The 12,113-nt window shown below is 41.7% G+C and overlaps 1 protein-coding gene across 7 annotated transcripts in view; it reads right to left on the bottom strand.

Annotated features, from left to right (window-relative positions):
• Positions 1-12,113, bottom strand: part of ELMO1 (engulfment and cell motility 1) — a 457,713-nt gene that overhangs the window by 327,184 nt on the left and 118,416 nt on the right. For 6 of the 7 annotated variants that reach the window (XR_005196005.1, XR_005196006.1, XM_037729109.1 and 3 more), the window contains 4 exons: positions 11,350-11,394; positions 9,982-10,032; positions 6,448-6,570; positions 4,541-4,672 (listed from right to left, as the gene is read on the bottom strand). Coding sequence is in view for 5 of the 7 variants with exons in the window: in XM_037729109.1 (XP_037585037.1) it covers positions 4,541-4,672; positions 6,448-6,570; positions 9,982-10,032; positions 11,350-11,394 (351 nt within the window). In the remaining 2 variants the exon portion in view is untranslated. The remainder of the gene's footprint in view (positions 1-4,540; positions 4,673-6,447; positions 6,571-9,981; positions 10,033-11,349; positions 11,395-12,113) is intronic. The other variant, XM_017502231.2, reaches the window with a different exon arrangement.

Genomic DNA, 12,113 nt, shown 5'->3' with positions numbered 1-12,113 from the left:
CCTGACCAACATGGCAAAACCCCATCTCTACTAAAAATACAAAAATTAGCCAGGTGTGGTGGTGCAGGCCTGTAATCCCACCTACTCAGGAGGCTGAGGTAGGAGAATTGCTTGAACCTGGGAGATGGAGGTTGCAGTAAGCCAAGATTGCACCACTGCACTCCAGCCTGGGCAACAGACCAAGACTCTCTCTCCCACCAGGGTACCTATGAAGGCCTGTCCATTTTGAAACTAAAGAATCAGTAAAAGAGACCTTAGAAGATGGCCGGGTACAGTGGCTCATAGCTGTAGTTCAAGACCAGCCTGGCCAACATGGTAAAACCCTGTCTCTACTAAAAACACAAAAATTAGCCAGGTGCAGTGGCGGGTACCTATAATCCCAGCTACTTGGAAGGCTGAGGCAGGAGAATTGCTTGAACGCAGGAGGCGGAGGTTGCAGTGAGCCAAGACAGGGCCATTGCACTCCAGCCTGGGCAACGAGAGTGAAACTCCACCTCAAAAAAAAAAAAAAAAAAAAAAAGAAAGAAAGAAAGAAAAGAAAAAAGAGATCTCAGAAGATGAAGCAGCTTTGTTTTAAAAGCAGGTGCTTTTCTGTGTTATGACTAACCTTATAAGCAACTCAGCCACCTCGATTATGACTTTAGAATTATTTTAACAGAAAAATCTGCTCCATTGGGAAGTTGTGCTGAGAAGGAATGTACCATCCATCTGCCTCCCCAAAGGTGTTGTGGTTTATTGTTCTTTAATATGCTGTTCTTCTTGCCTTGTTGCAGCAATGGCCCCTTTTACCTTGGAAAACTTAAAAAGCTGCAGATGATTTCTGTGAGGTGTTCTCTCCAAAAGGAAGAAAGGGGAGCAGCGCGGGCTGAGTGCACTTCGGTTCCAGCCACTGTGCTAGTTGCTAACAGACATTCCTGTGGGGCCTTCCCATAATCTCAACGTAGAAAAGATGCTGCCCAGTTTCACAGCTGAGGAAACCCATGCCCAGAGAGGTTAAATGACTGAACCGCTGGCTCATGGCTCAAAAGTAAAAAAGCTAAAATTAAATCTAGACCCAGTGAACGCCAAAGCCTTGTCATGTGATGCTTCCTGGCCATTGCCTACTTGGGAGCAAAAAAATGAGAAATAGCAGCCTTCATTTTATGAACTGAACTTTTCTTCTAAGTGATCCAAAGGATGATCCAGACCTCAAATTAATCCTTAAAGTTCAGTAAGGAGTTTAACAGGCAAGATGATTCCTCTTTGGGAAGTACAGAGAGAATTCTGCATGGGACTGCTTACAGCATCGAGAGATTTTGCAGCCAGACCCTGGTATCATCAGCCAGCTTTCAGCAGTTTTGCAAGACTGTCTCTAGGTGGTGCAATGACCATGTGATTCTGTTTACTGAGGCCTGTCTATTTCTGGCTGGCTGGGTATTCAAGAGTGAAAATATCTGCTTGTCAAAGTTGTTGGATCATTTTCAGCTTTCAAAATCATTATTAAATAGTCTTTCCGACTTCCCAACTTTCCGATGCAAGACTGTGGCCTGCGAGAAGTTTCAGGAGAAGAACTAAAATCAAAAACGAAAAAAGAACCATGGAAAAATAAAGAAAACCCACACTCTCTTATGATTCTTCCCTGTTCAGGGTCTTTGCTTTTTGTAGGATGAGTTTTCAAGTTATCATAAGTGCTAAAGGCCTTAAAACCACCTCCAATTAACTTTCAATTTAAAAAACACAAACCTATCATTCTGTATTCATGAAGCAGAACACTAAGCAGACAGGGAAAACAAAGACAGAAATACACCTAAGACAAAACTGTTCAAGGAATTAACAAGAATGTTAAGATGAATGGAGCTACATTGAGAAAATTTACTCAGATTCGGCTCATGGAATACACTGGTCATTTCACGTAAGAACAGAGCCTGAAAATAAAAAGGAGATGCTTCATAGCACACACCCCCATTCCAGATGCCCTCACAGAGACCCAGACTCTATACTAATCCTATTTCCACCATGTGGTCATTCCCCAATTTCCCTCTCTCCTCAGTCCCTCCATCCTGTGCATTCTGGGAGCCAACTGCCCCCAAGGAAAACCACTACAGGGACAGAGACACATGCATCCTGGAGGCAGCACATGGGAAGAATTCAGGTTTTGGATTTTATACATAGCTCAGAAGAAATCCAGGCACTGGCAGGAGGTGGAAGATGAAATTGCAGTCACAGGAGCACCCTAGAACCAGGCTCTCCCTCAGGAGAGGAATCAATTAAGAGTATTTTCAAAATGTACATCCGCTGATTCTTCCTTGGTAATTTTGATATGACTTGAGGGTAAGAGAGATTGGGTGATTTTGCAAAGCTTCCCAAGTGACCTGGATAGATCTTGCTTACCACATAAAAGTAAAATTTGGAAGGAATTGAGGGTGAGGTAGAAAAGGAGTCCCATCCACCTTTCTGGACCATCCCTCTGGCAAAGGGGCCCTGCCAGCAAGGCCACTGCCACCCTGGAGCTTCAGTCCTCAACACCCAATTACAAGAAACTCACCTCCTCCACCAGCCATGACACTTTTTGCTAAAATTTTTAAAAATTGATTCAACCAAAAGATAAAATGGAATTCCAAGGTCAAAATATAAAATACTATATAAAAATAATTTCAGAATACCTCTATAAGGCAAACTGCAAAGCTGAATATTCAACAAGTATTCTTATTTAAAATGTCATATTAAAACTAACACTATAACTGGGTAAAGAAAATGTGGCACATATACATCATGGAACACTATGCAGCCATAAAAAAGGATGAGTTCATGTCCTTTGCAGGCACATGGATAAAGCTGGAAACCATCTTCTCAGCAAGCTGACACAAGAACAGAAAAGCAAACATCGCATGTTTTCACTCATAAGTGGGTGCTGTGCAATGACAACACGGGGACACAGGGAGGGGAACATCATATACCGGGCCTGTTTAGGGGTGGGGGGCTAGGAGAGGTACAGCAGGAGGTAGGGAGATAGGGGAGGGGTAGCATTAGGAGAAATATCTAATGTAGATGATGGGGTGATGGATGCAGCAAACCACCAAGGCACGTGTATACCTATGTAACAATCCTGCACGATCTGCACATGTATCTCATTACTTAAAGTATAATTATAATAATTGTTCTAAAAACTAACACTACATAAACAATAACTTATCAGATTAGTTTTTCAGGTTTTTAGCGTTTTTTTAGCTTAAGAAACACTACTGGAGAGGGTTAAAAAAAGGATCAGTCTGACCCACTGATGGTTAAAATGGTCATTACTTTGTGTGGAAAGCAACTTGACAGTATCAAAAGCCTTGAAAATATGTCTCATACAAAGTGTAGTTCCACATATGTATCCTAATAATGTGATCATGGGTGTGCATACGTTCTGGGCTGCAAGATATTAATTATAAATTTATGGGTAATTTCAAAGCAGTGAAGCATTTAGCAAAAGGGCTCATCAGTTAAATAAACTATATTACATCCAAATAATGAAAAACAAATCAGTAATGAAACAGTACGTGTTAAGTAATATAAAAACATTTTCAAAGAATATTCCCATGAAAGACAAGGCTTCTCCAATAACACATAAAGCATGATACCATTTGTCAAAATATGTATAAATATTAATATTAGTAGAGATATACAGATATATATACTGTGTATATATATCTTTGGGTGTGTCTGTGTGTATATGTATACACACAAATATATATACACACACGTATATGTCTATATGTATACACACACACACACACACATATGGCATATATTTTTTTTTCAAGGAAAGAGTATTTGAAATTATAAAATAATGCGTGGTAATTTCTAATCACCGAAGCCAAGATCTCAGACATGCTATTTATGATGGAGATTAAAATGGAAATCCAAAGTTATACCTGCAGAATTTGATATTAGCTGAAGGTCACTCAGAGACTTCATGGGGATAAAATCAAGAATATAATCCAAGTAGAAATAAAAATAATGGCTTATATTCGGGACAAGTTGTGTTCTAAGTTGCAAACTGCAAACAAAAATCTAGCAGACAACCTATTTGCATTCAGAGCAAGAGAGACCTTTTAAGAAAGCATAAATTGTGTTAATCTCATCATGACTAAATTTCAGGAAACTTTCAATTTGACTTTGATATCAAATTGATCTTTGTAAGTAATCCACTCACTAAAATAATAAGATCCATCCCACAGCTGCCATCATTCATTTAAGTCAAACACAAATCTTAAGCATCTTGTGAAGTAGATTTCATGAAGTCGAGATGCATTCTGGGCTAACTACTCTTGGTTACACTTAATCAGAACTGAATAAACAAACTCAGTATTAGTCACACTTGTGCAAGTTATTCCATTTCACTGAAGCCAGAAGAGATTTTCATGTGATCCTGTTTAAACCAACTAAACATCTGGAAATGTGGAAACTATTCTGTAAAGCACAAGAGGACCACACGCTCTGAAGAGACATCAGTTATGTGGCTGAGGTCAGGTCTGGGGAGGCTATAGGGAGAGCATACTAGAGATGGCTTACTTACAATGAAGCCAAGTTTCTTATAATCTCGCGTGTACATGGACTTTCGTTTCTCCATACTGCCACTGCTGTTATTAGGTTCTGACTCGGCATCAAAAGCAATTCTTCGAAGTTCAAATATGATGTCTCTCTGAGCCTGAAGGAATCAGGGAGTAAAAAGAAAAGGGAGGGGAAAAAGCTGCTTTAATTGTGTGACATTACTTATACTCCCTCTTTCCCTGGGGTCTAAATGAATCACTGCATTCAGGCAAAAGAAAAACAGATAAAAGAGAACCAATGTCCTAAGTTAGGGCTTTGCAGACCGCTCTTCCCCCATCAGTCTCTCTGCTGGTCAGGCCTGGCTGTATTCCACAGGGGTCCTCTTAGCCAAGTAGTCATCTGGAGCATGAATATTGATAGTCCAGTGCAGTCTTAACTGAGAGGCCTAGATATGATGGAAGGGTCGTGACTGGAGAAAGCTAAGCTAGGGAAACTGGGGATACCCAAAATGCCTCACCCCACTAAGTACATTCATGGAAACAAACAGGACAAAAATGAAAGAAAGGGTCAAAGGTACAAACCACCCAAGTGTCCATCCAACAGTAAATGGATGAACAAAATGTGGTGTGGACATACAATAGCGCATTATTCAGCCTTTGAAAGATGGCAATCCCAACAGATGCTACAACGTGGATGAGCTTTGAAGATTACTATGCTGAGAGAAATAAACCAGACACAGAAATATATATATTGTCCAATTCCAATTATATGAGGTCCCTGGAGTAGTCAAATTCATAGACAGAAAGTAGAATGGTGGTTACCAGGGGCTAGGAGGATGGAATGGGGAGTTAGTGTTTTACAGGTACAGAGTTTCAGTTCTCCAAGATGAAAATAGTTCTGGAGATGGATGGTGATGACAGTTTCATAACAATGTGAATGTACTTAATGCCACTAAACTGTACACTTAAGAATGGTTATAATAGTAAACTTTATATTACATATATTCCACCACAATAAAATAAACATATAAATAAAATTTTAAAAGGGTTTCCAAACAAAGAGGGTCATTCAATATTAAGATGCATTGCTCTCTGTCACTAGAAGTAGTAAGATGACAGTCTCTTCTCTCTGGGATGACTATACCTTGCCAAAAACATGGGGTACATTCACAGCCTCTCAAGCCTCTCCATCATTCTTAACCGCATGGCCTTGCTCCATGAATGAAGTGCTGCGGCAGCTACACACTTCACATATGCGGTTCACATCTGCAACAGATCAGGCCCTCACGTGCCAATAATGAGTGTTTTCCTTTCCAAAGCTGCAGCGCTGTTTAAGTTGAAAATGTGCTACGGCAGGATTCCCAGCTGTTTCCTCTCACTCTACCCTCACACAGCAAAGGTCCCCAAAGCCTTCTGAATGGAGACATAACCTTTCATGCACAACAAGAGACCTAGTAGAGAGTTACAGCCAATAGCTAACCGACAGAAAGCTGGCCCAGAAATCAGGTTTAATCTGGGACCCTGCTCTTGACACTGATCTCTGGTGAATGAAAATTTCTGCCTCAACCCTGCAGAATCAATGCCACATAGAGTCACCAAGAGGCCCTAGTTGTCTGGGAACCTGACTCCTAAGCTATTACCATTAAAGGTATTTGGAGCCAAGGGCTAAGGTCTGTGGTCACGTGACATCAAGCTTTCTTATTCAATAAAGGCAGACCATGCATATTTGGAGCCTAATGGAAGAACCCATTTGGTTTATTTTCTGATCCTAGATTCACCTAATTTTGAAGCCAAGTCCCTACGTTCTGAGATGATAATAAAACGACATCATCTCAAATTCAGAAACTCCCCAGTTCGGGGTACCTCAGGAAAAGACCTTTAATGAAACTCTCTCTCCTTCCTGTTCTTTGACCGCTGTCCCATGCACACTCACTTGGTCCTGGGGATCCATTTTGGTCATCATCCTGTCTTCCAGCAGGTTGAAGGTGAGCACTTGCAGAACATATAGCTGGTGCGCCATCTCATTGTTAATAGCTCGCTGGGCTCGGATGACATGCTAGGGAGATGGTTCACAAATAAAATGTTTAATAAAAGAAAGAAAAGGAAACAAGAAGAATTAACCCTCAAGCTGACTCTCACAGTCTTCCTTGGGAGGTACAGGAATGGAGAAGGCACGTGAGGCTACAGGGAATTTCAGAGCTTTCCTTTACATTCCAGAAGCCAGTAAGGTTCCTGATCTTCAGGTCATACTCCAGGAAAAAAAATTACTGTGGGCAGGAGGGAGTAGAAGGGGAAAAGTGCTGGAAAAGGACTGGTGATGGCAGCCATATAAGTCAAGTGAAGATATGCTTGAAATGAGGGTGCCTGCAAAACAACTGTGGGCTTTCTACAACAGAAGCATCTGTCACATGCAGCAGAAAAACCAATGGTGCATACCCATAGTAAGCAATCTTGCCATTATCTTACCCTGGGACTGTCTCTGACAGGTGAGCCCACTTCAAACTGGGGAAAAGTTTTAGAAGGAGCATACAAAAGCAAAATACCCATCAAATCTTAATCTACCATGGGAGCTACACAAGGACGTCTACCATCAAAGGCAGTGAGCAAATGCTTGTGAATTACTTTACTCACTGTTAACAATTAAATGAAAGATAAAATAATTCTTCCCCATAGAAACAGAACTGAAAACAGAACAAACGTACAAGAAGTGGCAGGACAGGAAGACTGGATAGGTCCACTCTCAACCCCCTCACTCCTGCCCAGAAATGGGACAGCTGCCACCAACTCAAGATTCAGCATTTGGGACTAACACACAGCCTTTTCAACAGAGATTCCGGCTGTACATTAAAAATGCCAAACAATGGGTCAATGTGGTGAAACACCCTTCCAATCGGTTATTTTGGGTGTACTAGCCCCAGTCACGCCTTGCTAAATGAAAGACCATTTCTCTTGGCAATCCGTAGTTGCTCCTGTGTAGACTACTGTAAACCAGCTTTTAAATGGCCATTCAGTAAATGACAGAGCTGTCCAGTGTAGAGAAAAATGATCTTCCTCCAGGACTGGAGGAAGTCTAGTTCCTTACAGTGCTGCCTGGGTGCCTCCCAAACTGGCATGCACCTGCAATCCACAGCCTGGATGTAAGCACCATGCTGAAATAGCCAATTAAAGAAGGAAGGGTGGGAGAAGACTGAGGAATAGAAGAACAAGGACAAGGAGGAATAAGGGAATACAAAGTCACTGAACCAAAATTAGGAAAAGCAGGGAAGCCAGACAATGGGATGGTCAGGAGCGAATCAAACCCCGTATCTTTCAATCTTCAAAACAGCATGTTAACTCATAGCACATGCTTAGTATCCAAAGTGTATGGGTATCTATTTTCTCAGTAACTCGAAAGTACTAAACTCCAATTTCCTGCAGGAGAGTACCAACCTCGAACTTCAGCCATCAACATCTCATAAAAGAATTCCCATTTAGGCAAGCTGATTTTTGAGACAGGGTGGCTATAGTCATTAATGCCACTCATTTCAGGGCATTCTAACCCTGACTGCCACATCAAGGTAACATGAAGACACTGAGCTACACGCCGATACTCTGGCTTCTACATTTATTGAGAGCCAATATAAAAGACAGTATTATGAATACTGCCCTTAATCGGGCCTAGAATCTACTAAGACACTCCCTAAGATTCATAATTGGACCTAGAATCTACTAAGACCACTAATTGGACCTAGAATCTACTAATCAAAACCATAATTGGACCTAGAATCTACTAAGACACTCCCCCAAGATTCATTTCAGATCTCAGTTCCAGAGGGAAAAGGTTTATCTTTCCCAAAGAACTGGGGGACCTCTTTTTATCAAACAATGAAAATTAAACTCATATGTTTCTTGTCATCCTTGACAGCCAGAAAGATTAAAATTGAACTAACTTCATCACAAATTGCAGTCATTACCACTGACTTTGGGTTCTAGAACATTTACTTTCATCATTAACTTTTGATGGCTTACTTGCATTGGTGGGGGTGGGAGGAGGAATAGTGCGTGTGTGCGTGCCTCTGTGTGTGTGTGTGTGTGCGTGTGTGTGTGACTTTGGGTTCTAGAATATTTACTTTCATCATTAACTTTTGATGGCTTACTTGCATTGGTGGGGGAGGAGGAATAGGGTGTGCGTGCGTGTGTGCGTGTGTGTGTGTGACGTTGGGTTCTAGAACATTTACTTTCATCATTAACTTTTGATGGCTTACTTGCATTGGTCAGGGAGGGAGGAGGAAGTGTGTGTGTGTGTGTGTGTGTGTGTGTGTGTGTGTGTGTGTGTGTGTGTTAGCTGTTTGTTTCCAGTGTTTTGACATCTGGGACCCTGCTGACCCCGGAGAGATTGCCCCTCTGAGGTCTAGCCAATTCCTAGAGATAATAAATGACTCTTTTCATATGCAAACGAGCCAGTCCAGGGCCTTGGCACCCACTCCCCACTCCTCTACAAGCTCTGGCTCATACTCTTGGGAACACTATTCTCCTGTCCTAACCACCCAGGGCCAACTACCAGACAAATAGAGACAGCCCATAAGAGCCCACTGAAATTATTCAAACTAGCCAATCCTAAACCTGCTCAGCCAGCTTACCTGGCCTCACCTCTGGGGAACTATAATGAACAAACTTTTCTTTTAATGCCAGCCATCTCCTGATCTGTTGGCCTCATCATACCTGAATGATAATAAAACCTGCATTTGAGAACCAAGTGTTTTTAATCGTAAGCTTGCTGACCTGCTCTTTGGAATCACACAAATAGAAATTTTTCTTTTTCTTTCTTAATTCTTCTTTTCCTTTTTTTCCCCCTTTTTTTGTAATCAGGGCAATCAATCAACCTGCTTCTTTCAAGTAGCTGGCAAGTCAATTATCTAGTAAGGACTCAGGAAATCTTGTTATTTGGTTTATTTCTAAACATTTGCAAGGTGACACTTAGGGCTTTTTTTCCACCAAGGTTTAAGGGCATTTTGCATTGCAGTGAATGAGTGGCTCCCATCTATACTTTCCTTCCTCTGTCTTGCAAGGGGCCCCCAAAACTGATGATCAACATTGCAGGACTTCTCTTGGTACCTGATATGTTTACAGCTAGTTTCCTCACTAAAAGAGCAAAAGCTCATCAGGGTGAATTTTTTAAGCCCTGATTTCCCTAACCTGCCCCACTGAGAGAGCTATCCAACCCTTCCTGCCAGAATGCATTCCCCCTTCCTCTCTTCTCCAGAGCTGTTCCAGAAACTCCTCCCTCCAACCCAATGAGGCAATTCCTGTGGGAAAGCCATATTTATTCCAATTCCAAAAACTCACTTTTTCCTTCTTTAGAGTTCCTACTGCTTCACCACAGAAGCAAGTCAGAGAACAAACCACAGATTGAAGCCAAAAGAAGAAATTAATATATGCACCAGGCCACTCCTCCCCGTCAAAGAGGTCACAGCACATAGGTACTCACTGTTAAAATGATGGAACGCAGTTGCTTCTGAGCCAAAATATTCGCCATCTCCTGTGGAAGAAAAACACACCCACACAAGGGCTTAGGTTAGAAAGATGCATTTCAACGTGGCCAAAAATGACTTTATCCTGGGGTGTGCTTCGTAACTGTATATCAGCAGTATTTCTTATGAAATAATGAACTCAAACAAGCAGTGGTATTCAAATTATTTTCTTGACTGTTCCATTTGAAATGTAAAAGCCATGTCCAAAAGCAAAGGAAAGAAATCTGGCAATTGCAAACTTCTTTTCTTTAGGAATCTCTTCCTTCCAGAAAAAGGTGGGTGCTAAAAAAAATCAGGCACTCCAAATAAGGCAACAATTCTCTAGTAGAAAGCCTCATCATCTTTTATTAGACTATAAATGTACAGAAAGGTTTTTTTTTTTTTCCCCAGATGGAGTCTCACTCTGTTGCCCAGGCTGGAGTCCAGTGGTATGATCTTGGCTCACTGCAACCTCCGCCTCCCGAGTTCAAGAGATTCTCCTGCCTCAGCCTCCAGAGTAGCTGGGACGACAGGCGTGCACCACCACACCCGGCTAATTTTTGTATTTTTAGTAGAGACGGGGTTTCACTGTGTTAGCCAGGATGGTCTCGATCTCCTGACCTTGTGATCCACCTGTCTCAGCCTCCCAAAGTGCTGGGATTACAGGCGTGAGCCACATGCCCGGCCTAGAAAGTGTTTATTAGGCAACACATGCCTGTAGCAAGGAGACTCCAGTATCTTCTAAAAGTCATTTCATTTAAATCTGTGCAAAACCAAAGAGTAAGTAATACATATACATGCTCCACAAGTGATCTGAGTGGAATTTAAGTGAAGGGCAAATATCTGGGTGATGCAAAGCTCTAGAGCCTACATTCACTGAGCTCTGCAAGGCCTCATTTCTGCAGCTTGTGCTTTGTGCTTTGGCATCTCCTGATTGGCATGGAGAATTCAAGGGTGATTTTATTAAAGAAAATGATGCACAGACTCCCTTTTTAAATATTGACAAGTGGAGACTAAGGGAAAATAAAATATCAAGGACAGTCTTTGTGCACGCATTGTAAAGTAAAAATACTGCTCATATTCAGGAAGAAACTTGAATGCTGTTTTGTGGGAGGGGGTGTCTTTGGTGTTGCTACTCTTACTGAGTAGAGAAGAAACTAAGCTACGGTTTAAAAACAGAACCATGATTTCTACCAAGGTTAAAACAAACTTGCAGAAAGCAAAGAGAACCAAGAACATGGGGGTGGGGGAGAATTCTGAGGTGGGCATACAAGCAGGGGTGGACGGGAGCAGCACAGGAGAGCGGGGCCCACTTTACGCTGACAAAGAGAACATGGGTGACTTACAGTCAGAGGACAATCAAGGATGTCAACATTGCTCTCTACATCAACCTAACGGCGTCATCGCCACCACAGAAAGGAAAGCAAGCAGGAGAGAAGAAGGGATGGAAATTCAGAGGACTCTGTTAGACATTGACCACTTTATTTGAACGCCCCTGCTGACCCACTGCATTGAAACGTGCTTAAATACCGTAAGGTGACTCAAAAAAAGCTAGATGGCACTCAAGTCAAAATCCAATACTAGGTTTTCTTCCACACTCTTGAAAACAAGAAAGCAGGAGCAATGACGCATTGAGAGACAAATTCAATGGTAACCCAGAAGGAACCTTCCCTTCCACTAGGCACAGAAAGCCGTGCTTTCTTCCTGATCTTAATAGAAAGGCCCACTGGTGATGGTTTTGTGTTTCTCCTAGACCAGATGACAAATAAAAGCCTCAAAGGGTCCTACAGCTGTTTTAATTTCTTTCATTTAAAAACATTAAATGATTGCACACAAAAACAGAAAAAAATATTATCTGTTCCTATGTTTTCCTGCCAGTTTATAAGATTAAAAGTTAGAAGGGACAATGTATGTCCAACTTCTACTACAGCAATCACTTTAATTATCTGTTTGTAATATTTATTTATTTTTATTTTTATTTATTTATTTTTTTTTTTGAGACGGAGTTTCACTCATGTTACCCAGGCTGGAGTGCAATGGCGAGATCTCGGCTCACCGCGACCTCCGCCTCCTGGGTTCAGGCAATTCTCCTGCCTCAGCCTCCTGAGTA

Source organism: Cebus imitator, unplaced genomic scaffold (assembly GCF_001604975.1).
Source record: "Cebus imitator isolate Cc_AM_T3 unplaced genomic scaffold, Cebus_imitator-1.0 Scaffold294, whole genome shotgun sequence".
NCBI classification, from domain to species: domain Eukaryota; kingdom Metazoa; phylum Chordata; class Mammalia; order Primates; family Cebidae; genus Cebus; species Cebus imitator.
This window is presented reverse-complemented; position numbering and strand designations above follow the sequence as displayed.